The sequence below is a fragment of the Epinephelus fuscoguttatus genome, linkage group LG13, assembly GCF_011397635.1.
Source record: "Epinephelus fuscoguttatus linkage group LG13, E.fuscoguttatus.final_Chr_v1".
NCBI lineage: Eukaryota > Metazoa > Chordata > Actinopteri > Perciformes > Serranidae > Epinephelus > Epinephelus fuscoguttatus.
In genome coordinates this window covers 23,890,304-23,914,451 of record NC_064764.1, presented here as the reverse complement: position 1 = coordinate 23,914,451, position 24,148 = coordinate 23,890,304, and the positions used below count along the sequence as shown (strand labels likewise).

The 24,148-nt window shown below is 38.6% G+C and overlaps 3 protein-coding genes and 1 pseudogene across 5 annotated transcripts in view; 3 read left to right on the top strand and 1 right to left on the bottom strand.

The window, feature by feature from the left end:
• LOC125899717 (ATP-binding cassette sub-family C member 4-like) overlaps positions 1 to 6,519 on the bottom strand; it is a 67,646-nt gene extending 61,127 nt beyond the window's left edge. For both annotated transcript variants that reach the window (XM_049594200.1, XM_049594203.1), the window contains exon 1: positions 6,285 to 6,519. In XM_049594200.1, coding sequence (XP_049450157.1) covers positions 6,285 to 6,358 — 74 coding nt within the window. In that variant the 5' untranslated portion in view covers positions 6,359 to 6,519. The remainder of the gene's footprint in view (positions 1 to 6,284) is intronic.
• Positions 6,520 to 9,315: 2,796 nt separating this feature from the next.
• On the top strand, positions 9,316 to 15,389 carry LOC125900045 (claudin-10-like). 2 transcript variants are annotated; one of them, XM_049594803.1, is made up of 5 exons: positions 9,316 to 9,695; positions 14,010 to 14,171; positions 14,244 to 14,325; positions 14,401 to 14,505; positions 14,617 to 15,389. In XM_049594803.1, exons 1-5 carry the CDS (start codon positions 9,482 to 9,484, stop codon positions 14,771 to 14,773), a joined length of 720 nt encoding a protein of 239 aa, XP_049450760.1. In that variant the 5' UTR covers positions 9,316 to 9,481; the 3' UTR covers positions 14,774 to 15,389. The 2 variants fall into 2 exon arrangements, with proteins under 2 accessions (XP_049450760.1, XP_049450761.1); XM_049594804.1 differs by lacking the exon at positions 9,316 to 9,695 and adding an exon at positions 12,306 to 13,383.
• A 383-nt stretch (positions 15,390 to 15,772) lies between these two features.
• Positions 15,773 to 19,082, top strand: LOC125900043 (claudin-10). The gene is made up of 5 exons (XM_049594802.1): positions 15,773 to 16,098; positions 18,000 to 18,161; positions 18,256 to 18,343; positions 18,485 to 18,592; positions 18,682 to 19,082. Exons 1-5 carry the CDS (start codon positions 15,867 to 15,869, stop codon positions 18,872 to 18,874), a joined length of 783 nt encoding a protein of 260 aa, XP_049450759.1. The 5' UTR covers positions 15,773 to 15,866; the 3' UTR covers positions 18,875 to 19,082.
• Positions 19,083 to 20,763: 1,681 nt separating this feature from the next.
• On the top strand, positions 20,764 to 23,413 carry LOC125900044 (claudin-10-like; annotated as a pseudogene).
• Positions 23,414 to 24,148: the final 735 nt, after the last annotated feature.

The following is a 24,148-nucleotide window of genomic DNA, read 5'->3' as shown; positions in this document are numbered from 1 at the left end:
TGAATAATGTGAGAAAATATTCATGAATGCAGAACGATGTGGGATAGTTTGAAAGCTTCCTCTGTAACAATAATAATTATAATGATAATAATCTTTATTTATAGAGCACTTCTCAAAAACTACATTATAAAGTGCTTCACAAAGGCCAAGATAAAGAAGTCATAAAAACATCAGGTTTAAAACAAAAGACCAAAAAAACAGACAACAGATAAAAACCCAAGTAAAATCAGGAATGGCTGTCTGATAAAAGTATGTTTTAAGAAGGGACTTAAAAGAGATCACAGACTCAGGACAGTTGAATGTTGAAAGTATTGAAAAAGCTGTATGAAGTGATTACAGTTTCACTGTTCATATCCTTGTAGGTTGGCACCCTGTGGACTTGCAAACCAACCGAAGCTGTTGTGGCTGTTGTACGACATACTGAACAGAAGCACAGGTACACCCTGCGGCACACAGAATTTCAGAGTTTGAGGCTTGATGAACTCATCATAGGTGAGGCAAGTTTCTCATTAGAACTGATGTCACAGATTTATCTGAAATGAATCTACTTGTTGATGGATCAATCCTTTAAAAAATTATGTGAAAATGTTATGAGTTGTGCTGCATAAAATGATTTAACAAGTTGATTGTCATGAAAGGTCTGGAGTGTGACTTCAGACAAACCAGTCTTCAGCTAAAGTGTTGCATCAATGACCCATTCTCAAACATGTTGACAACAATGTGATTAAATATGACTTAACTTTAGTCTCTACATTACCATTACCAACATACCAATATTTTTGTGTGATTAATTTTCTCCAAAAGGTGATAGAATGTTACATTACAGCCATCCTCAATTCTAAGGATACTGCTGGCCGACTGTACCTCATGAATCACTACACCGTGGGTGCAATTGTACATGGCACAAGAGAGCAGATGGCAAGGCAAGGGTTAAAAAAGGTGAGTATAACTGTAATCATTATTATATTATCACTTTAGTAGTCTTGTTTTTAACCAATACATTTACAATAACCACTTCACCTTTTTGGTTGGTCCTGTGGAGGAAAATACATAATATATTCTCATCATGAAATCTTTGTTTTTTGGTTCAGTATATTACAGAAAAAATACAGTTCTGTTTCCAGTTTCACACATTTTGTCAGGTCACATTTGATGACTATGATGGAGCCATTGGATTTGTCAGCATAAAAAGTGTGCACTGGAAGTTTGTGGTGAGTATAAAGCTACTTATAGTACTATGTGCCTTTACAGCATTTATGTATGACTCATGGTTTGTCCATTTAAAAGTTATCAACCTTGCAATTGCTATAAAGGTTTATGAATACCTATAATCAAGTAAATAAATCTACATAGATTACTATTAGTTGAATCTTTTAATAAAAGTTCATATACTTTAAATTTTATAATTAACTGTGCGTACGATCGTTTGACGCACAAATCCAGGATTCATCAATATTTTCTGACCCGAATTTGTTCTTACTCTGCAAACAAATTTAGAACTGCCTCAGACCATGCGTACGCACAAATGAGGAAGGCCGAACTGACATACAAAATGCAAACATACCTTTTAAGTACATGCAGAGTCTATAAAACCACATTCATGAAAAAGAGATTTAATTAACATTTTTTAAAATAATTAATTTACTAATATATTGGCCAAATGGATTAAATTACCATGAAATTGACACACGTTCACCCTCATCATTGTGACAATTAAAATATTAACAATAACATGAACAGAAAAACTATCACTCCATCAGCATGCAGATGATCTGTAATGCCGACTGCCATATCCTTAAGGCTGTGGCCCGCTGGCCAGGAGGCACCCACGACTCATTTATTTTGCAAAACAGTACAGTGGGAATGCGTTTGGAGGCAGGGGCTGTGAGAAGTGGATAGCTTGTTGGTGAGCATCTTTTGTTCTAGTCTTTTATTTCAATTGTTTTAAGTTAATATTTTCAGTAAGTCTCTATTCTGTTAATGTCAAAATGTTATATTGTTTGGGTGACCGGGCATATGGCCTTAAAACATGGCTGATGACACCATACGCAAACCCTGAAACCCCTCAAGAGGTGCGCTATAATAACATACATGCCCACACACGCGCCGTAGAGCGCACTTTTGGCGTGCTTAAGGGCCTTTGGATGTGTTTGCATCAGATACGGCCGGTGGCAACCTACTTTATACCCCTGAGAAGGTGTGCAAGATCATCCTGGCATGCTGTGTCCTCCACAATCTCACAATGACCCATGGCATTCCTGTAAGACCCGGCGCCATCGCTTCTAACAAACTGTGAAATTTACTACTTCTCTCCTCGCGTAACCGCTTCCTTCATTCATGAATCAACTCTAGGCAAACGGTTTCCTTATATGGAGAAATGGGGGCGTGGTAGTATGCTGACGCAGATCGCGGACACGCGCCTGTCAATTTAGAATGGTTCTGATTTACTAACATATGCACGGTGGTGAGAACAAAATTGGCCGGTACGCACGTGTCATGAATCCGACGGTGATTTTGCGCAAGTACTTATTTTTTGCGGAGAGTAAGAACATTTCTGCGCAGATATTAGTGAATGAGGCCCAGTGAGAGGCTTACTGTGCATCAAGTTGTCAACTACAGTTTTGAAGTTTTACATAATTGAAGCTTATTGTTTTATTATTGTTGCTGTTGTTGTTAATGACACATTTGAAGATGGTATATGGTTTAATGATGCTACCTTTTCATGTTACAGTATCTTCATGCCCTTTCAAACCACATTTTTGTGGTTGATCCTCTGCAAGAGTCAAATGAAGCTGAGGACTCCAGAAAGGCTGGCTACAGATTTGGGTAATATTAAATAGATTATGGGAAGTAAATAGGTTACACACACATTCTGTAAAGCCATAGAGTAAGCGCATGGTCAAGCAAAAATGTATTTCACTTTCAACCAGTAGACAGAATTTCAAGATGTGCTCGAACAGACTTGGAAAGGAGGACTGGGTTAACATCAAGTGACAGCCTGGCAAGATAATCCACACCTTCCAAAAAGATGACACCAGTTGTGGGATCTTTGTCATGCAGGTGATTCTATGCAATATGTTTTCTTTATGATAAAACAGCATGTAGTTTTACTATGTAAGATGATCATACACAGTACATGTGTTGTTTTGCTATCTCTACAGATGGCCAAGATGACAGTGACACAGTTTCCAAACATCCCAAAGAGGTTTCACATTAACACATCAAAAAAATCTCTTCAAAATCTAAGAAGAGACATGGCAGAAGAAATTCTGATATGTCAAACACTTCCTACAAACTTAACAGTAATAAATGCCTGTATTTTCTTTTTTTCAGTTTCAAAGGATGAGTTCTGCTCCTTCTGTGGCAATGAGGACCTGCCCAAGACTGCTGTTGATGCTGTCTGGGTGAGACTTGGACATCAATAGATAATCTGAATAGTGGATAATCAGTAGATAATCTGGGGTTAACATTAAAGTATTCAGATATTATATACTTTTATTTATTACGTAGAGGTAACATTTTCTTAATATGTTCAATGAATTTATCCCTGTAGATTGAGTGTGGAACTTGCACAAGATGGTTTCACACGCAGTGCCTTGGAATGACAGCGGCAACGACACCAAACAAAGATACCCCTTGGTATTGTGTACTGTGCAACAACCCTAAATAAAGAGGCTGTAGGTGAGTTTGGTGAGGTCTTACCTGACATAGGAGACTTTCTATGTAAAAATAGGACTGTGGATTTCTATCATTAATAATGTACAGTAAGACGTGTGTGTGTCTATTCTAGGAGCGTTCATTTTGCCATAGTTATTTTTCATATAATTTTACTGTATCACAGATAATCAAAATTCTGTTTTTGAGTCTCAGGGCTCAGTTCATGTCTTAAGGTTACTGCTTGGCTGAGTGACTGAATTTGGGTTTTTTTCCGTGTGTGTGTATATATACTGTACATGTATATTTTATATATATAATATGTGAGTTACTTGAAGATTAAAAGACTGAACTAGTTTTGATGGCTGTTGTCTTTATGTATGTGTGACTATATTTCTATTCATGGCAAAGACACAATACAAAATGTCAAAACTTTCATCCTTCTCAGAAGACGCAGTTTAGTAAATATAAGATGGATTGTGCGTTTGAATTTGTATGTCAATTTAACCAGTGTTCTGGTTTGCTGAAAGCAAATGGGGCAGCTTCTTATGTGGTTTTGTTAAATAAAACTATATAATAATATAAAACTGTTTTAAAAACTAGGTTTTGACTGACCACCAGGGATCTCCTGGTGTTTGAGGAGAATTTGGGACCACTACTTATCTTACAATTAAGACAATTAAAAAGGAAGACATTTTTCATACTAAGTGTTGTAGTGTAATCTGCAGCAGACCAGTGAAGTGTGTAGTGAGTTTGGTGACACTACACTGTATCATATTGAAGTTATTGATTAATATTCCTAATAAAAATTCCCAGAAATTATGAAAAATGCCTTATTTTCCCAAATAAGTGCCGTAGAGTAATCTGTAGGAGACCAATGAAGTGTGTGGTGAGTTTGGTGACACTACACTGTATTATAGTGAAGTTATTGATTAAAGGTAGGATCTGGAGGATTTTCAAACAAAACAAAATATAGACATATACAAATGAAATCCTGTTTAATCATCACCTATGGGCTTCTACTCATGTGTGGCGGTGGCTCCTGCCCTTTAACTGCATTTTGATGTTTTTGTGAGCTTGGACTGCTTCTGGGCAGAGATTTCCCCAGCCAATGAGGGAGCGCAGGTGCCGTGCCCGAGCGTGCCCGAGCATGCACCAGCGCGAGCCTTGCCTGAACCTCTTCCGTGAAGCCTCCTTCCGTACCTCCGGGCTCCGTACACCCGGGAGCGTTGAGTCTGATAGGAGGGGCCGAATTTGAATGTGTGTTTACAAACAGCAACTGGAAAATCCTCCAGACCCTACCTTTAACAATATAATAAAGAATAATTAATATCAATATTAAGTTTTTAAGATATCAAAAATATAGAAATCTATTCATAACTGAGATATAAATGCTATACAGTATGAATTATAGTATAAACATGTATAAATAAATAGATACATTAAATGCTATTTACTATGTGCACCTATATACACCCATGTACAACCTATACACCCACCAAAATCACTCCACACTTCATTGATCTGCTACAGATTACACTACAACACTTACTTGGGAAAATAAGGCATTTTTCATAATTTCTGGGAATTTTTATTAGGAATATTAAAGGTAGGGTCTGGAGGATTTTCCAGTTGCTGTTTGTAAACATTCAAATTCGGCCCCTCCTATCAGACTCAATGCTCCTGGGTGTACGGAGCCCGGAGGTACGGAAGAATGCTTCACAGAAGAGGTTCAGGCAAGGCTCGTGCTGGTGCACGCTCGGGCACAGCACCTGCACTCTCTCATTGGCTGGGGAAATCTCTGCCGGTCCGAGCTCACAAAAACATCAAAATACAGTTAAAGGGCAGGAGCTCTGCAAACAGAGTCACCACCACACATGAGTAGAAGCCCATAGGTGATGATTAAGCAGGATTTCATTTGTATATGTCTATATTTTATTTTATTTGAAAATCCTCCAGATCATACCTTTAAGAAAAGTATAATACAGAGTCTAAGGGGTAGGACTATGTAAGTTATGTACTTCCTCCTACTGCCTTTTGAACAGGTTAACACTTGTCGAATACAAAATACAGTACTGTCTTTTATTTGTTTCTTAGCACTTCTTGTGCTGTCCTATGTTAGTGTTTTTTATACCATCTTCATGTTCGAAATAAAGATCATGAAATTGAAAATTGAAATTGATGCACTTTTCTCTTGTGACGGACAGTAAGGCAAAGTGCAATATTTGTCAGAAAAAGATTTCTGTATTATTCTGATCCAAATCTCACCCCATCATTCCTCCCAGTGATTATTTCAGGATGAAATGAGTTACCCCCAGGCTGGCTTCTTAAAATAAATAAATGTAAAAATGAGCCAGTCTTTTGAATGGCTGTTTGAAAGGAACGGATCTCTAAGATCTGGCACCCTTCAAAGAGCCATAAATCCCATCTCTAGAAAATATGCGTGTTTTGTTTCACTTAAGAGTTATTGATCCCTGAAGTTCGAATCTGCCAATAGCTTTCCAACTTTACCACACCCTATCACATCCAGGGGACAGTCTGTCTTTTGAGTGGCCACAAACTGTCACACAGGAGAGCTCTCCATTCAGTCAATGTCAAACACGGCTGTCACTGAGGGCTGCTTTTCTTACCAGAAGAAAATCTTGGAGAGAAGATTAGCTGAAGCCGACGGATTATCCTTCGCCTCCTTCCGCAGCGGTTCCATGCCCCCCAACAGTCAGAGCAACCTGGGGACTTTCTCTGCAGGCTGTGTAGCAGAGGGGATCGACAAAGACTCAGAGGCGGTAAAACCCTGAGAGGACAGCTGCTGTACACTCTAATGTCTGGCAATATCACACCTACAAACAGTCAGGACAGGATTACTACAGGTCAGGAGACGCGCAGCCCAGCTTGTCTGTCAGGTGAGCGGGGCGCTTCTTAACCCCGCCCACCTCCTGATGATTGGCTGACAGAGGTCTCCATCACTTCCCAAACTGCTTCATGTCATGAACTCTGCCCTTTCTTAGCCAAACAATATGGACATGCACAGAATTACTACAGCTAAGGTAATATCATCCAAACTGTGTCAAAGGTGAAAGTAACCATGCAGAATATACTCTTATGGTTTTTAACATGATTATATTATAATGTTATACATATCAAAATATGTTATTGAATTGTTTGTACATACAGATTTAACTGGAAGTAGTAATTAAATGTTAGCTGGTCATGGTAAAGCTGATTTCAACTACTTTATGTGATGGACTTTTGAAGTCATTCATTAGTTTAAAGTACTTTTTAAAGGTAAGCAGCAAAAACAAATAAGTAAATGTTGTAGTTAAAGTATTTCAATATTTCCAGTAGTAATCAACTTGCTCAAGACTTTGTTCAACACAAGAAATTTCCAGAAATATGGATGGAACCATTCCGTACCGTCCCCATATTTGGTCCCCCCTCTGTTGGGGTACCTAGTACACAGATCAGGTACTAAAAGGTGGAGCTGTGAACACTGAGGACGGTCGCTCTGCTCAGGGCTGAGTTGTGGCTGGTTTTGAGGCTCATGTAACCACTGTTCATACTGTGGAGGGTTTTGTAAATAGACTAAGCATAAAATGAGAGGATGTTTTGCTGAATCTTGCAGTCAGAGAAAAAAATAATTCACTGGGCCGACTGCCAGCGACTTTTAAGGTGGAACGTTAACTTGTAATGTTACTCAATGCATGAGTTGACGACGTGAATCCATCAACACTCCTTAAATTTCACTGTGACAATTTTGACCATCACTTTAGTTTTTATATGACATACACTTTTAGTAATGAGTGGATATTCAAGTATTTATATATATTAATTTCAGACTTATTAGTAATGTTGATGGGCAAATTTAGACTTACTGCTACCTGCATTATAAGAGTCAAATATGTTTTGCAGCTCCAGGCAGATTATTTGACTGCTTTTTTGGCCAAAAATGTCTCTTTTGATAATTACAGTTGCTAATCCCTGGTCTATGGTATCGCCCTCCAATTCACTTTGGGAAAACGCATTGTTTGAATTGATTAAATATTAATTCTTGCTCTAAATGTCACCTGATTGACAAAACTGACCTATATTGATAAATCAAAATACACCAAACCTTTCTGATCTCATTGCTGTATCTATTTTAAAAAACAACACATTTCATCTATAGACGAAAAAGCCAGTGGAAATCTGTTTAAACATAAAAAATGTAATCTTCACAAGGTTAATAAAGTTTACTGAAAAAATAATTCTGTCCTTTTTTTTGAAATAACTAAACTTTCAAGCTGGTCTTGCTCTTCTCTTGTGGACCAGAGTAATCCTATTCTGAATCTCCTATACAGTACAGGCAGTCTTTTATTCTGCGAACAATTTATGGATAATTAAGATTGTCCCGTTTGGATTTCCATCCATCCACCCATCCATGCACGCATCCATGCCTTTTCTGTAAACTCATATCCTCTTTAGGGTCACAGGGGGCTTCAGGGTTGGGCAAGAGGCATGGTACATCCTGGACAGGTCACCAGAGTATCACAGGGCTGACACATAGTGACACACAACCATTCATGCTCACATTCTCACCAACAGGCAATTCAAAGTCACCAATTAACCTAACCTGCATGTCTTTGGACTGTGGGAGGAGACACAAGCTAACAGAACATGCAAACAAGCCAACCAGCAAGTTCAAACCATTTTTCTGTGAGTGCTAACCCTGCCACCCCCCATTTGAATTTGTCCCATTTAATCCTGTTTTGAAAGGACTTCAGTTAAATGTGAGTTAAATGTCACGTATGGACGCATGTTAATATTCAACAGAAGTCAAGGCACAGAGGATAACGTAATACATATTTCTTTATTCTTCAGACTAAAGTGACACCAGCAGAGTTCTTTTTCACCACTCACTGTATCTCAGATAAAGTATAGCTGGCTGAGACAAAATGAGTGAACTCCATGTAAAACTCTAATACAGGATTCATCTTTCTTATTTGTAAATCATGAAAATTGGCCTTTTTTAACATCAGTTCCTGTAAAATGTACTAAATGCCACTTTCATCTTTTTTAACTAATAAGAAAACCGCAAACTTTTGATGTTTATTTGTTTCAAAAATCAACTCCACATACTCCCTAATGCATTTTTTCGTGTTACGCAAACAGTATATATGATGATATAATTTTTATTACCTGTTTGTTCTTATTTTCCCTGTTCTTACAGAAAGTAATGCACAAAATAACACAAAAAAATAATAATTGCCAGATTTGCATTTATTAAGATGCAGTCTTAGGTTCAGGAATGACAACAACTCTATAAAAATTCACATTACAGCTGGTTAAGCCCTGATACCACCATCTGTTCTATATTTTTTATAGCTTTAGGTAAACACGGACACTTCACCCTCTCATGGAGAGCATAGAACATGAAAAACAACATACATTCACATATGACCTCGCAGTCATTAGCCATTCACTTGCTAATACTGTGTGCAGGAATAGATGAACCAGTAACTGGACTTTGACACATTGCTTCTTCTTTTGAGGTTTACTGATTACTCCTTTATTTTTTTATGCTAATATGACACTTGACCTTATTTGCTGAACAAAACTTGCATTGCCAAAACTTAATGACTAACTGCCAGCTTATGCTTCCTTCCTACTATTTCCCCCCTTCAGACAGCTGTGTCCATCCCTCGCCGCTAGAGAGGCAGGCGAGATGTCCTGTCTGTAAATCATCTCAATGAAACACATGTCCACAGTGTAATTTGCATTCCTGCGGCGATTTTTATTTTCTCCTCATTTTCTTGAATTTGCTAAAAGACTGTACGTAGCTTAGAACCTCCAAATGTCAGTCTTGCAGATTCTGGCTTTTCTCTGCGGCCTGGGTGGGCTCGGTGCCACTATTGGTGCCACAGTGTCCAACGAATGGAGGCAGACCAGTCGGGCATCCTCGGTCATCACAGTGACCTGGGTGCTCCAGGGTCTGTGGAAGAACTGTGCTGGGAATGCTATTGGAGCTGTGCACTGCAGACCACATCATACCATCTTTCAGCTGGCAGGTAAGATAATGGGGTGTCACAATGACCACATAACAAGTCTGTTCTCACACTGCTGCATGACGCATTTGTCTTATAGTGGTTGGAAACAAATCAAGTGTGTGAACATAATCTATGTGCTCACTTATGGCAAGGTATTGTGTGTATACTGTGGAGGTGCTTTAAGAAATGCTCTTACACACTGAAACCTAAATATTCTTCACAACAGAAACAAATGTATCACCTTGGTTTCACAAGCTTGTATCTGTGATGTATTAAACTGCCGCCAAAACGCTGCCAAAATTCTTTCAAAACTCAAACTTCAAAATTCAGTGTATACATTTTCAGGTGCAGTAGATGCTCTAATAATCTTTCCTATAGTTCAAGTTACCACTTTTGCAATTTGAGTTGAAATGCTACGAAAGATGTCATTTTTAAGTGATATATTTTGCAAAGCAATCTTTACACATTTGTCATTAAGTATCCCTCACATGGGAATCAGTCTGATAGCATTTTGTCAAGAGGTCAGTGAAAAATTGAGATTATCTTTGTTCTAAAACTGCCCCAGATTTTCATCTCGAGCCTCAGATTGTGTCACTTTTCTTTCTTTTTTTAATGAAAGTTCTCTTTTCAATCTGATTCCATAGCAGCCTTTTATCATAATCTTTTCCTATGGCCATATTTGTTGACACAAATGAATATAATGACAAATACTAATACTGTTTCAGTATTATAGCAAAAATCAAATTCACGCTGAAAAAAACGGTGAATAATAATTTATGTCCCAGATTATGGATCATGCGTTAGCTGTGGCAAATGTGTAATCCTTTGCTGGAAATGTCAAACTGAGAGTGTGTGAGTCACAGAGTGCACTGTGGAGGAAATAAACAAAAACCTGTTGAAGTCAGTAATGGTTCAATCAGGGAGAAAATACTAGTTAGACTAAATCAAATTGAAAGTATATTTTGAGAACCCTTTCTGACCCATATTTTATGTAACCAAGTTGCATTATTTACTTAATACTGAAGAAAATACATTCCTATTGTCACTGATGATAATTTTATACCTAATATTTATAATTATGATTTTTGTCTAGTCATTTTATTAACTTTTTTTGTATATATATAGGAATTGTTTGATTGTATGATCTATTGATACAGTGCTGCTTGTTTTTTAACTGTGTCTTGTAAGGTGTCCTTGAGTGATTTGACAGGCACCTCTGTGCACAACATTTTCCAGTATTGTATTTATTAATCATATCAATTCGGAGTGTCTGTTTGCACACAGGTGAGAATAGCTACACTGCAGCTATTTGGCTATTTACACCCACTCCAACAACACATTACTACCGCAAGCTGTGATTGGCTTGTGCTTGTCACGTTGACATGCTGAGGTCAAAGGCCATTGGGATTAAGGCAAAGATAGCATTGTTGGCACCTGGGTCTATGGTTACAGTATGTGGCTGGTTGTTTTATGTTAAATGCAAAAAACTGACTCGCTGTTAATTAGAGTTTTTTTCCCCCTTTGCAGAACATATTTCAACCCACCTCAGTGTTTAAAACTGAATAGGAAGATAAAATACAGTTCACTTAATTTTTGTGTGAATTCATCTTATTCAGGGACATTTTAAAAATAGAGCAAATAGAGCTAAGTTACTTCATGGAGTACCTCAGGGCTCCATTCTCGGACCTCTTTTGTTCTTGATCTACATAAATGGCTTGCCTAGGGTCTGCAAAAATGTACTGCCTTTTTTACTTTGCTGATGATACATGTCTGGTGTCTTCATATGAAAATTTCAGCACACACATTCGAGAAGCAAATTAAGAGCTACCATCAATTTTTAAATGGTATCAGATGAACAAACTCTCAAAATCGAACTTCATGATTTTTTAACAAAAATAAAAAATATAACAAAGATAAAGCCAAATTTTCATAGACAACATCGAAATAACTCAAGCTCCTCATGTTGAATTTCTAGGGGTCATAGTAGACGAAAAACTAACTGGAACTTGGAAATACCATATTGAACTTGTCCGTAAAAAGACTATGAGGTCAGTTGGTATCCTAAGTAGAGTTCATTTACTGGTCAATCATTCCTGTACTCTAACTTTACTATACCTTAATGTACCCTCTTACCCCCTAAGATTTTTCTAATTCAAAATAAATTTTTGAGAGTGGCCAACTTTTCTAAAATAAAATGCGAATCATCTGATTCTCTCTTTAGAGATGATCAACTTTTATTCATTTTTAATGTTAACTCCAAGACTTGTATATTCATATATAAATATGTACATCTCACTCATGACTTGCAGAGCGTTTTCAGAACTTCTTCCTCAGTCTTCCTCAGACATTCATTCATATTCCACAAGACACTCTAAAGACCTTTATCTTCCATATCGTTGGACTTCTCTTAATCAATATTCAGTAAAATACTGAGGGGTGTCTCTTTGGAACAGCCTTCTTCCATATCTACAATCATCATCTACATGATCCTAATTGAAACGGCATATTTCTTAAGAGAGCAATAGCTGAGTGCTTTGCTCCATCTGAAGGTGGCAGCAGTGTGTTTACAGAAACAGTACACATCCACCAGATGGGGCTCTAATTCACATTATAAAAGCTTAATAAGCTTAATGAATTCCATATTTGGCTTTTCCTCTTGTTTGCTGTTTATCTGTGACACCCCAAATGTAATTTTAATTATCCTTTTCTAAATTCATTAACAGATTTCTCTGCAATGTAACAGAGAGTTTGTCTCGTCTGCATGCTGTGACATCAGAGTGAGTGACATGCTGTTAATAAGTTATCAAAATCCTGCTATTTTAGGTCTGAGGGGAAGTTGCAGCACTCTTGTTGAGCATTAATCATAGGCAGCAGCGCAAGGTGAAAGGTAGAAGGTGATATTCACTGTACTGTATCACAAGTGTCTTCTCACTATCTGTGGTTTCTCCAGACATTTCTTTTTGTTTGTTTGGTTGACTCACAAATAAATCCATAGATGAGATTTAAACAAACATTTTGTAATTTGATTGTTGGACTTCCTGCCCATCACAGGATACATATGCTAACTCAAAATATGCGCATACAAACACAGAGCAACGAATGCCTACCTGTGCATACAGTTGCTTTGATTATAAAATGCAATCACTGATGTCATGATACTTACTACATCCAAAACTGTCTGCCCCCTCCATCTCCATCATGTATGACTCTGAGTCACAGTGACGTGTACAGGATGAGGGGGGGGGGACGCCATAATAGACCATTGGCCACTCGTTGATGTTAAAGGCCAAACTCCTCCCTACAGAATATAACAGTCCACAACACATTAACTATCAATCACAGCATATCCATTGAACTTACTGGTGCAGAGCACAGCTACATTTGAACAAGCCTAACTAGCCAGGGAACCATTAATAGATCTCAGGTCTCACCAGCAACATACTGTAATTGGCCGTCACACGGTTGCGTGGAAGTGTCCTCTTTGCAAGGCTGAGCAGCATGCTTCAGGAGATCCTGGCCTTTGTTTTAAGCACCTCGGGGTGGGTGCTGGTGTCTTCCACCTTGCCGACGGACTACTGGAAGGTGTCTTCGCTTGATGGGACGGTCATCACCACAGCTACCTACTGGTCCAATCTGTGGAAGACCTGCGTCACGGATTCAACCGGAGTCTCCAACTGCAAAGACTTTCCCTCGATGCTGGCATTGAAGGGTCAGCTGGTTGTTCCCTTCTTATTGGATTCTTGCTTTTTCTGCCTTTTTCGGTCAATCATGTTGAATTTGCTTTCTGTTTTCTGTTTGTTAATGCCTGAAAGGATTGTCTCCTTATAGGAAGCTCCTTCTCTGTCTGCACTTCACTAGAAAATTCAAGTTGAAGCTCATTACTACCCAGGGCTAATAGATATCCTCAGGCCTAATTCAAGGAACTGGTCAAGGAACAACTCATTTACCTCCATATATGTCAATGTTTAGCCTTTGTCTTCTGAGCTTGAGACCTATAGAGGTGATTTACTGGGACCCTCAGGCGGTTTCACCCATGGCTGACTAGTTTCAGGGGTTAACTTCCAAGGTAATATTTGCCTCAAAATCCCATATGGATGGGACCTTTTATACTAACAAAGTCAACAAACTCTGACGAAGTGCCTAAAAACACATTAGGGTTACTTGTGACAAATTGTATTTCTTGCTTTATGTGTAAAGTGGTCACAAGGTCAATAACCCACTGACCTTGTGACGTGCAGATGTGTGAGTACACAGAATGCAAAACCACAGAATGGAACCACAGGAAGTAACACTCTTGTGAGTCCATTTAAGTTGACCACTGTTTTATGTTTGCAGGTTACATCCAGGCATGCAGGGCACTGATGATTACAGCCATCTGTCTGGGCTTTTTTGGTTCGATTTCTGCTCTCATTGGAATGAAATGCACCAAAATCGGAGGAAGTGACAGAACCAAAGCCAGGATTGTCTGCATTGCTGGTGTGGAATTCCTACTTAGTGGTAAGTATAGTGGATTTGTCTGCGTCATATCTTGTGTAATCTAACTAAAGCTCTTTTTCTTGTTGTTCTCAGGCATCTGCTCACTCTCAGCATGCTCCCTCTACGCACACCAGATAACAGCGGAGTTTTTCGACCCAACATATGTGGCACAGAAGTAAGAACTGTTCGACTGTGTAGCCAGTTTTTTGATGTGAAAGAAATATCCTTAAATACTGGTGTCTGTCTGCAGGTATGAACTGGGAGCTGCGCTCTTTATCGGCTGGGCAGGTTCCATCCTCTGTATCCTCGGAGGCACCATACTCTGCTTCTCCATCGCAGGTTCCTCCAGCGAAAGGTTTGTTTGAGTAACACATACTATGTTTAGACACAGATGCACGTATGAATTCTGTTAAGTCACATAGGTGTTTGATTTATGAAGATGAATCTGTGTCCTGTCTCTTTCCAGCCACAGTCAGGCAAAGTATATCTACAAAGGTGCTGCCTCACATTCCCATATCTCCTCTTTCCCGAGAGGGCAGGCTCAGTCTGTCAACCAGAGGCCGCCTCCAGACTACAGCAACTCCTCCAGGATGCAGCACTTTGATAAGAATGCTTATGTGTGAGGGATGTGAATATAAAACACTTTTAGTCAAAGCCACTGGTGAGTCTTAAAAGCTCTACTAAGTGTTAAAGATACAGCGTGCCAGATGAAACGTGCTTGGTTCTGTCTAAAAGCGACAGAATTTGCTGTTATTAATTTGTGACTCACCGAGAATATTTAAGCGTTTCATCCAGGTGTCCAAATTTGAAGTTGTGTAATGCAGTTTACTCTCTGATATTGGGGAATTTCTATTTTCTATACCGCAGACAACATCTGTATTTGGCCGTTGTACATATAACTGTGCATTTAATGATAGGATTAGTATTGTAATTAAACAGCAATATCATAAACACTTGGTTTCTGGATCCTTGTAATCTAATTTTTGCATCATTTTCTATTTTTTTTATATGGTAGTGTGAAATGTTGTGTAAGACATTTTCTTTGTTGGTTGTATTCTTTAACACAAGTAACCTGAACATGTTGTTAATCTGTAATGACAGTACTTAAAACTGTGTCCAACACAGATGCTCTTGTTTTCCATTGCATAACCATTAACTACTTTGGAATGCTCAAACTTGTATGTAAGGCTCTGTTTTTTAAGAGGAGTGTATGAGTAGAAATAAAACAGATAAAACTGAGTTTCGGCAGTGAGTTTCTTGTTTTGCCAGCAGATGTTATATCTGCACGTCAGTGATTGCAGCAGGTCTGAAGAGGGCAGCAGTTTGCACTTTGTGTCATATCCTGTTAATATGTTTGTGTGACAGACAAATATTCAAACATTTTAAGATGGTGATAAGCGTCGACTTCTTACTGTAAATACATATTAAATGTATTTTTGCTACACACTCATGAGTGGAAAAAAGGATATAAACCTGAAAAAGTAACTTGAGTCAGATTGCATTAGCTCAAGCAGGTGGCAGACTCCAGAAAGTTTACAGTAAACATCTCACAAAACCTACAGAGCCCCCATCAACATAAGCACACGACACAAACACAATGTCATCCCGACTTGAAACAGGAAACGACTCAGCACCCTGCTCCGGCAGACATTTAGTGAGTTTTGTGCTTCTGGCCACCTGAGTGGACGCCATCTGGTTTAATTTAATGATTTTAAAATGAGGAAACGTCTGATCCAAATACTCGGCTTCTTGATTACATCACTGGGATGGCTGTTTGTGCTGTGCACCATGGCCATGGACTATTGGAGGATCACTCAGTTAGGAGGACAAGGAGGCTCCTTTATCATCAGAGTGGCCTGGTACTGGTCCAACCTGTGGAAGGATTGTTTCACTGATTCCACAGCTGTCACCAACTGTAGAGACTTCCCCGTACTCTGGACTGTCACCCGTAAGTGCTTCAGCCATATTGTACGTTGGCCTACCTCAGCAATGATGTTTCTAATACTATCTCTGTCTCTCTAGTCCAGGGGTTGGCAAGCTTTGCTATCAAAAGCTGTTTATGGCCAAAAAAGAACATCTGTCTGGTTGTTATTAGTCTAAATTAATCTATCAGCATTAGTAATAGGTCTAAATAAGCATCCATCATTGTTTTAACCCAAAGATGGCCACACTGCAGGGTGCTATTGATGATTATTTGGTACTTTAACTTTGCAGCCTTGGTGGTGAAAGCAAATAAATCTTTTAACACACTATTAAATTCTTTATTAGACTTTTCCTGTTCTTGGTTTTAGAATCCATCGCTAGCCATGCTAGGGAGACTCAATACTAGCCACCACTGCTAAGGTTTGGCAGAATTTAGAGAAAAGATGTTAGGCTGTAATGCTGGCTGTATGACGCACATTTTTGTTGACCATATGTTGAAACAGTCATTCTATTCAGTGTATAAATTACACAGTTTTACAGTTGGAGAATGTTAGAATTACTTTAGGTCTAAAATGAGAAGAAACGAAATGTACATGTAAATGTAAAATGTAAATTTAAAATGCAAAAAAAAGAAGAAGCCACAGGGAGCAAGGTGACCTCTAGTCCTCAGCAGTAGCCGGAGTTTGATTCCGACTTGTGGCCCTTTGCATCCCCATTCACTTTCCCTTTCCTGTCACTCTACAACTCTTCTGTAATAAAAGTAAAAGGCCTAAAAAAGTTGCCTACCCCTGCTCTAGAATTTAACTCTGAAAAAAAAATAAAATAAAGATTCGCAATTATAGGAACATGTTGATCAAAGCAGGACATAGCACAGCTATGAATAAGTGTTCACAGTGACACTTAGGTTACTATCGGCAGTAATATGTGTTACATAATTTGAATTTTTATTGCTGACCTTTAATAATTGCATTGAATCTGAGTGGTATACTTTTAAATTGAATTTATTAGTTTGCAGATAAATTTAAATTAACTTAAAAGTGAATGTAGTTTTGTGAATTTGACTTTGATTATTCTTAAACTGTATTTGATCCTGACTGAAAATTAAACTCTATACATACTTCCATATTTATAGAGCTAGAACAGTGACAGTAAGTACTGGCATCACAATTAAAGTTTCGAATTTATAAAGGAAACCCTGGCACTGAAAAACAAAACACAGGCATTAACAATAATTTTATTTTGGTATTTTTTGCTTTCTGTTTTTCAATGACATTCTTAAGAATTTTTTTTCTTCATGTCACCCTTTCTTTCTGTCTTTTTGTTTTTTGTTTTTTACCATGACAGTTGTTTTTTTTGTAATTACAAACAATGGAGGGGAGGAGTTTGAAGAAAGGGGGAAGGGCAAAGGCAGAAAAAAACAACCTACAACTCCTGACAGTAAAAACATTACTAAAAATAAAATAAAAAAAAAATATATGATTGTCACTGAAAAACAAATCAGAATGCAAGACATAGTATATTTTAAATGCCAATATTTTATTTTTCAATGGATTTTTTTCGGTGCCAGTGTTTCCTTTTGCTATGAAAAATTTGATTTTAGATGCCAAAACTTTATGTAGCCTAACTTTTCCAGCTCCATAGAGCTTCTGTAAAATTTCTGAATCATAAATGCTCATAACACACATAAAAAATGTTTGTTAAATCTTTGTTATAATTTTGTCAGGTGACAGGTGTTTGTCAAGGTGGACTATGGTATTAGATTGTAAGATGCAACTCACCATCTACAGTATAGCTTTAGATGTCCTTCAGAGAGATTTGATTTTAATCTCCTCACTTACTTTCTGTACTGAGAGAAACTGAACGTTTTCTGTTGAATACATTCTCATCGTGTTTCTTGCCTGAACTCTTTCTTTGTGTTGCTCACAGCTTTCATTCAGGGAGTACGAGGACTGCTGATGTGCGGGTTAACTCTTGGATTCTTCGCCGTGGTGCTGTGCTTTGTTGGGATGGAGTGCACTTTCATCGGTGGAGGTGATAAAACCAAGGACAAACTGCTTCTCTCTGGGGCAGTGTTTCATATCGCTGGCAGTGAGTATAAAACACAAGCATTTGTGTTTGTGCAGTAAATGACAGAAATGTTTTGCCCTTATTTTTTTAATTTCAACAACACCTCTACATACAGGTGTGTCGGATGTGTCTGCCTACTGCTTATACATCAACAGGATTGCCAGAACAACGTTTGCGCCCAGCATTGGACCGGGAGTCTTACGGTACCTTTCGTCACACTGACCCACATCACCATAGTTTAAATTGTAGACATTCCCAACTTTAATTCCACAGTAAAATATCACACAAAATCTGATGTATACAATTTATCCTGACTTGTTTTTCCTACATTTCAACAATTCCAGGTATGACCTAGGACCTCCCATATTTCTAGGACTGGTGGGATGTTTTTTAATCATTCTGGGAGCTATGTTTTATGCTGTGACAGTCTGCACAGTCATTTGCCCTGAAAGGTACTCACATTCATCCACCTTCACCCTTTTTCCTGTAACTGCTGAGTCCACACCGCATTATTAACTGTGCCAATGTTTTGGTTTTACAGGCAAGTGGTATACGCCTATGGAGGAGGCACATACATGGTCCCTCGCACCAGAGGAAGAACCCTGTACAGCGGATACTACCGACCCGGGCAGTATGGATCTTATATGAGTTCAGGACCATCCTACAGCTCCAAGATCTCAAAACTCTCGCAGACAACACCAACGAAATTCTCAGACAGAGATGCATTTGTGTAGCAGCTCAGAGCCCCTTTTTTCATGCATAGATCCAACAATCAGCTTATCGCTTACTGTACATCAGAAGACAAAAACCCTCTCTTGCACCAACTCTCATATTTTATTGATGTTGTCTTTTTCTTGGTCTCGTCATGTTTTGTTTTGGTAAAATGGGCCATACTGCTAAAATACACTGTCTTGTGTTTACTCATCATTTGTTGTGATTCAACCAAAGCACATATTACAATTGAGAATGTCTGTAAATTAATATAAAATAAAAAGAACTTTATATAATGAGAATGCTGTCACTCCAGTTGTTGTCTTTATTGAAGATGGGGTGAATTCAGAAATGGGTTTTAAGGATGCTTAACCTGCACTAATAAGACAAAAAGAAAATGCATACTTTTCAAAGCACCAACAAGGGGTGAACTACACCTGTTTACAGTTTATACCAAGGCATCCGTCCTTTCAGCCCACTCACTCTTTTTGACTCGCTGCACCAATCACAAGTCTCCTGCATTAATCGGTACAAAACTCAGTAAAGGACATCTGACTTGACCTGAAGTGGCCTTCTGTCATTTCTTCTTTTTTCGGGACTCTGTTTCTCTTTGGGGCGGCATGGTGGTTTAGTGGTTAGCACTGTCACCTCACAGCAAGAGGGTTCCTGGTTCAATCCAAGGAGGGAGCCCTTCTGTGCCGAGTTTCCATGTTCTCCCCGTGTCATTGTGGGTTTGCTCTGGGTACTCCAGCTTCCTCCCACAGTCCAAAGACATGCAGGTTAATTGGTGACTCTAACTGTCCGTAGGTGTGAATGTGAATGTGAATGGTTGCCTGTCTCTATGTGTCAGCCCTGCGATAGTCTGGTGACCTGTCCAGAGTATACTCCGCCTCTCGCCCAGTGTCAGCTGGGATAGGCTACTCTGTGTACACAATACACATACAGCCTAATTTGTGTGTGTGTGTGTGTGTGTGTGTGTGTGTGTGTGTGTGTGTGTCCACGTTCATGTGTGCTGTTTTATAAATAACACGACTGCCAAAACAGTTCTTGCAAATGTGCATTTTTTGTTGAGGCTATATAAAAGGTGCTGAGTCACCCTATCATATATTACACTTTCCAAATGTTTGAGGCCATAGTTTGTGGCGTGGGTGGACAAAATAGTGGCAACACCTTAGAATTTATCATTGGTTAATACTACATGTCAAAAAAGTCCTGTGCACACCAAAACAGTCTTAAACAGGTGCATAAGTGGGGCAAACAATGAACCCGGTCATGGACCTTCATCAGGTAGATGAAGGTCCATGATAAATAAATGTAACCTTTTTCTGCAAGTGCAAACAGTGTGTGGGTGTTCTCCTTTTGGATTCAATAATACTACACATAAAATACTAAAGGATATATTATTAGTTTAATATATGAAAAAAAAAAACACTGACAACTTTTTACAAGTTAATACATTAACAATTTGTGAATAAATGTTATGTGTTTGATACATAAGTGCATTTACTTCAGTAAAAAATTTGAAGAAAAAAAATCTTAACCAAGTACTTTAACATTTTGGTATTATTATTTTTTACTTATTATTGAAATAACTTGAGTATTAGACTTCGTACTCTCACAGTGCATATACTCACAAACACAAAGATACACATTCATTACACACACTTGCAGTTGACTTAATTCAAAATATTCAGAACGTTCAGCCTCCTTAGTCCCCATCGTCTATGAATGAGGGTTACAGTGATGTGTGCAGGATGAGGGGGTGGAAGATTATATCAATAACCATTGGCCAATTGTTGGGTTCTGCCCTGAGCTCCTCCCTCTACATCCTCATCAAGACTCTCTAGCCAAGGAATCATTCATCAGGTTTTGATCCAGCAGTTTAAGAAGTCCTCTCGGCAGAATGATCCAAATGTGTATGGAGATCTTGGCGTTTATTTTTACCACGTCAGGGTGGATTCTAGTGTCTTCAACTTTGCCAACGGACTATTGGAAGGTGGCTACACTTGATGGAGTGGTCATCAGCACAAACGTTCAGTTTTCCAATCTGTGGAAGATCTGTGTCACTGATTTTATTGGATCCTCTGACTGCAAAAACTTTCCCTCAATGCTAGCATTGGATGGTCAGCTCTTTTTCTGTTCTCATTGCATCTTTGTTTGTTGACTGTGGTCAGCTGTGTCAAATATGTTTTCTGTTTTGTGATTGTTTATGGTTAAAGGGGAACACCACCTAAATTGAGAATTCCAGTGTGTTACGTCCATGGCCTGGGGAAGTTCAATCAGTATTTGGGAACATGAGCTACTCCCTCTCAAAGCCATAAACCAAAGAAGTAAGTCTCAAACTGATGATGTTATCAAGTAAAACTTTTTGAGCTGCTCCAAATGGAGCCTGGTCCACCTTGTGGACCCACAGAATGTTTGTTTTCTTTGTCATTCCCAAATGAGTTTTATTCTGTTGTAGTGTTCTCAATGCTAAAACAGAAAAAGTGCCCATATACTCAGAACATTCTCCTGGATGCTCTCAGTGTCATCTATAACTTCTTTCCCAATTCATTGTCTGTGGAGCAGCTCCAGACTTTATACTTGACATCATCACAAGTTTGAGTTTTAGCACTCTAGTTATTGGATTTGGGAGAGAGTTGTTCATTTTTTTTTTACAATATTTTTGGGCTGTTTCAGATCATAACAATATGAATTTGTTCCCCTTTAAAAGAGCAGATGTTAATGTCTGAAAGGCTACTTGTAATTTCTCTTTTCACCTACTTTTTTATATTTAGACTAAGGCTGATTAATCCCTAGTTTCCAAGTGCCTTACACCTCAGCTCCTTCCACATCTAATTTTCAATCCCAGGAGGAAGCCCTTCTGTGTGGAGTTTGCATGTTCCCCCTGTGTCAGTATAGGTTTTCTCCAGGTACTCCAGCTTCCTCCCACAGTCCAAAGACATGCAGGTTGGGGATAGGTTAATTGGTGACTCTAAATTGCCCGTAGGTGTGAATGGTTGTCTGTCTCTATATGTCAACCCTGTGATAGTCTGGCGACCTGTCCAGGGTGTACCCTGCTTCCTGCCCAATGTTAGCTGGGATAGGCTCCAGCTCCCCCGCAACCCTCAAGAAGATAAGTGGTTATGAAAATGGATGGATGGATGATTGCTACACAGCTATCCTAAGACATCATGCAAGTCTTCAAGAAACTAGTGTTTAGCCTTTGTTTCTGGAACTTGAAACCTATAAAGAAGATTTACTGGGACCCTCAGGCTGTTTCTCCCATGGCTGACTGGTTTCAGGGGTGGCAATATTTGCCTCAAATCCCATCTGAATATGAAGTACCAAGACAGACACTACACTACCACAAAGTGCCTGATCTGAAAACAATTACTTATAACAAATTCTATTTTTTGATTTATGTGTAACCCACTGACCTTGTGGTGTGTGAGTACAGAGAATGCAAAACCACAGAATGGAGCCACAGAGAGTAACACTCTTTTGAGTCAATATAAGTTGACTTCTGTTTTATGTTTGCAGGTAACCTCCAGGCATGCAGGGCACTGATGATCACAGCCATCTGTCTGGGCTTTTTTGGTTCTAGTTTTGCTCTTATTGGAATGAAATGCACCAAAATTGGAGGAAGTGACAGAACCAAAGCCAGGATTGTCTGCTGTGCTGGTGTAACTTTTATGTTTGATGGTAAGTAAAGTGGACTATCTGTGTACTTGTCTTAATCAGATTAAACACATTTTTTTCTCGTTCTTCTCAGGACTCTGCTCAATGTCAGCATGCTCCCTCTACGCACACAAGATAACAACAGAGTTTTTCGACCCAACGTTTGTGGAAATTAAGTAAGAACTGTGGGACTGGTGTTTTAATGTGACTCAACCAATCCAGAAAAATTATCATTAAATTCTGGTCTTTGTCTGTAGGTTTGACTTTGGAGTTGCTCTCTTTATTGGCTGGTCAGGTTCTTTCCTCAGTATTGTTGGAGGCAGCATGCTCTGCTTCTCCAACGCAGGTTGTTTTACCAAATGGTTCGTTTGAGTAACGCATACTATGTTTACATTATACATAAGATACATGTTGCAGATAGGACAACCAACTGTATGAATTTATTTTGTTAAGTTGTATAGGCGTGTGATTTATGAGGATGAATCTGTGTTTTGTCTCTTTGCAGCAACAGTCAGGACAAATACATCTACAGAGGTGCTCATTCACGATCTCAAACTCCCCTTTCCCTAGAAAGCGGTCAAAGTTTGTAAACCAAAGACCACCTCCAGACTATAGCAACTCCTCCAGGATGCAGCATATATGTGCGAGATGTGAACAGCAAAATCTAATTCTGTCCAAATGGGCCTTTCTAATCGGATTTCTGCATCATTTATTTTAGACGTATGTATCAGTTATGTATGCAATATTTTCATTTCTTTTGTTGGTTGCATCTTTAATTGATGGTAACCTGTACACGTTTCTGTATAGGACACTGTATGTATTGTTTTATTCAGTTTTTTATTTCATTCCAATGTAAATATGATTTCTATGCTTCTTTTCTGTCTGAGAGACATTAAACGCAGTCCTAGAAGCACAATTTGTTCCTTAACTGAACTCCTTTCTGCCTCTCACAGTGTCCACCCAGTGAGTGTGAGAATTACTTGTATTCTTTGGTGTAGTACTTTGCTTTGTTCGGATGGAGTGCACTTATATTGGTGGAGCTTATAAAACCAAGGACAAACGTCTTCTTGCACATTGCTGGCAGCGAGTCCAGTAGATGAACTGTGAATGGATGAAATGTTTTGCCTTCATGATTTCTAAATATCAGCCAACAATATTTACAGGGAACATGTTATATAATTTTGAACTAACTGCCCTTCGAGGATTTAGGACATGACATATTTTTAGAACTGTTTTTTCCCCCATCCTTTTAGGGGCTGTGTTTTATGCTCTGACAGTCTACTGAGTAATTTGCCCTGACAGGTATTCAGATTCATCTAACTTCACCCTTTTTCCTGTTGCTAAGTTCATACCACATTATTACAATATACGTTATATATGTTTTAGTCTTACAGTAAAGTGGTATATGCCTATAGAGGAGGTATGCACATGGGGAAAACCTGTCACACCAGATGTTACAAACCCCTCAAGCAGTTTCGATCTTATATGAACACAAGACCTGCAGCAGCTTCAAAATCTCAAAGCTCTCACCAATTAAAAATCTCAGAAAGATAATTAAAAGATGTGTTTGTATAGTAGCTCAAAGCCTTTTTTACCCAAATAGTTTTATTTTAACACAAACTGGCAAACACAACAAG

Coding starts and splice junctions, on each gene's coding strand:
- LOC125900045 (XM_049594803.1), top strand. CDS start 9,482: ATGTCAGTCTTGCAGATTCTGGCTTTTCTCTGCGGCCTGGGTGGGCTC. Junction 9,696..14,009: donor TACCATCTTTCAGCTGGCAG/GTAAGATAATGG, acceptor TTATGTTTGCAG/GTTACATCCAGGCATGCAGG. Junction 14,506..14,616: donor GCAGGTTCCTCCAGCGAAAG/GTTTGTTTGAGT, acceptor GTCTCTTTCCAG/CCACAGTCAGGCAAAGTATA.
- LOC125900043 (XM_049594802.1), top strand. CDS start 15,867: ATGAGGAAACGTCTGATCCAAATACTCGGCTTCTTGATTACATCACTG. Junction 16,099..17,999: donor CGTACTCTGGACTGTCACCC/GTAAGTGCTTCA, acceptor TGTTGCTCACAG/CTTTCATTCAGGGAGTACGA. Junction 18,344..18,484: donor ATTGGACCGGGAGTCTTACG/GTACCTTTCGTC, acceptor CAACAATTCCAG/GTATGACCTAGGACCTCCCA.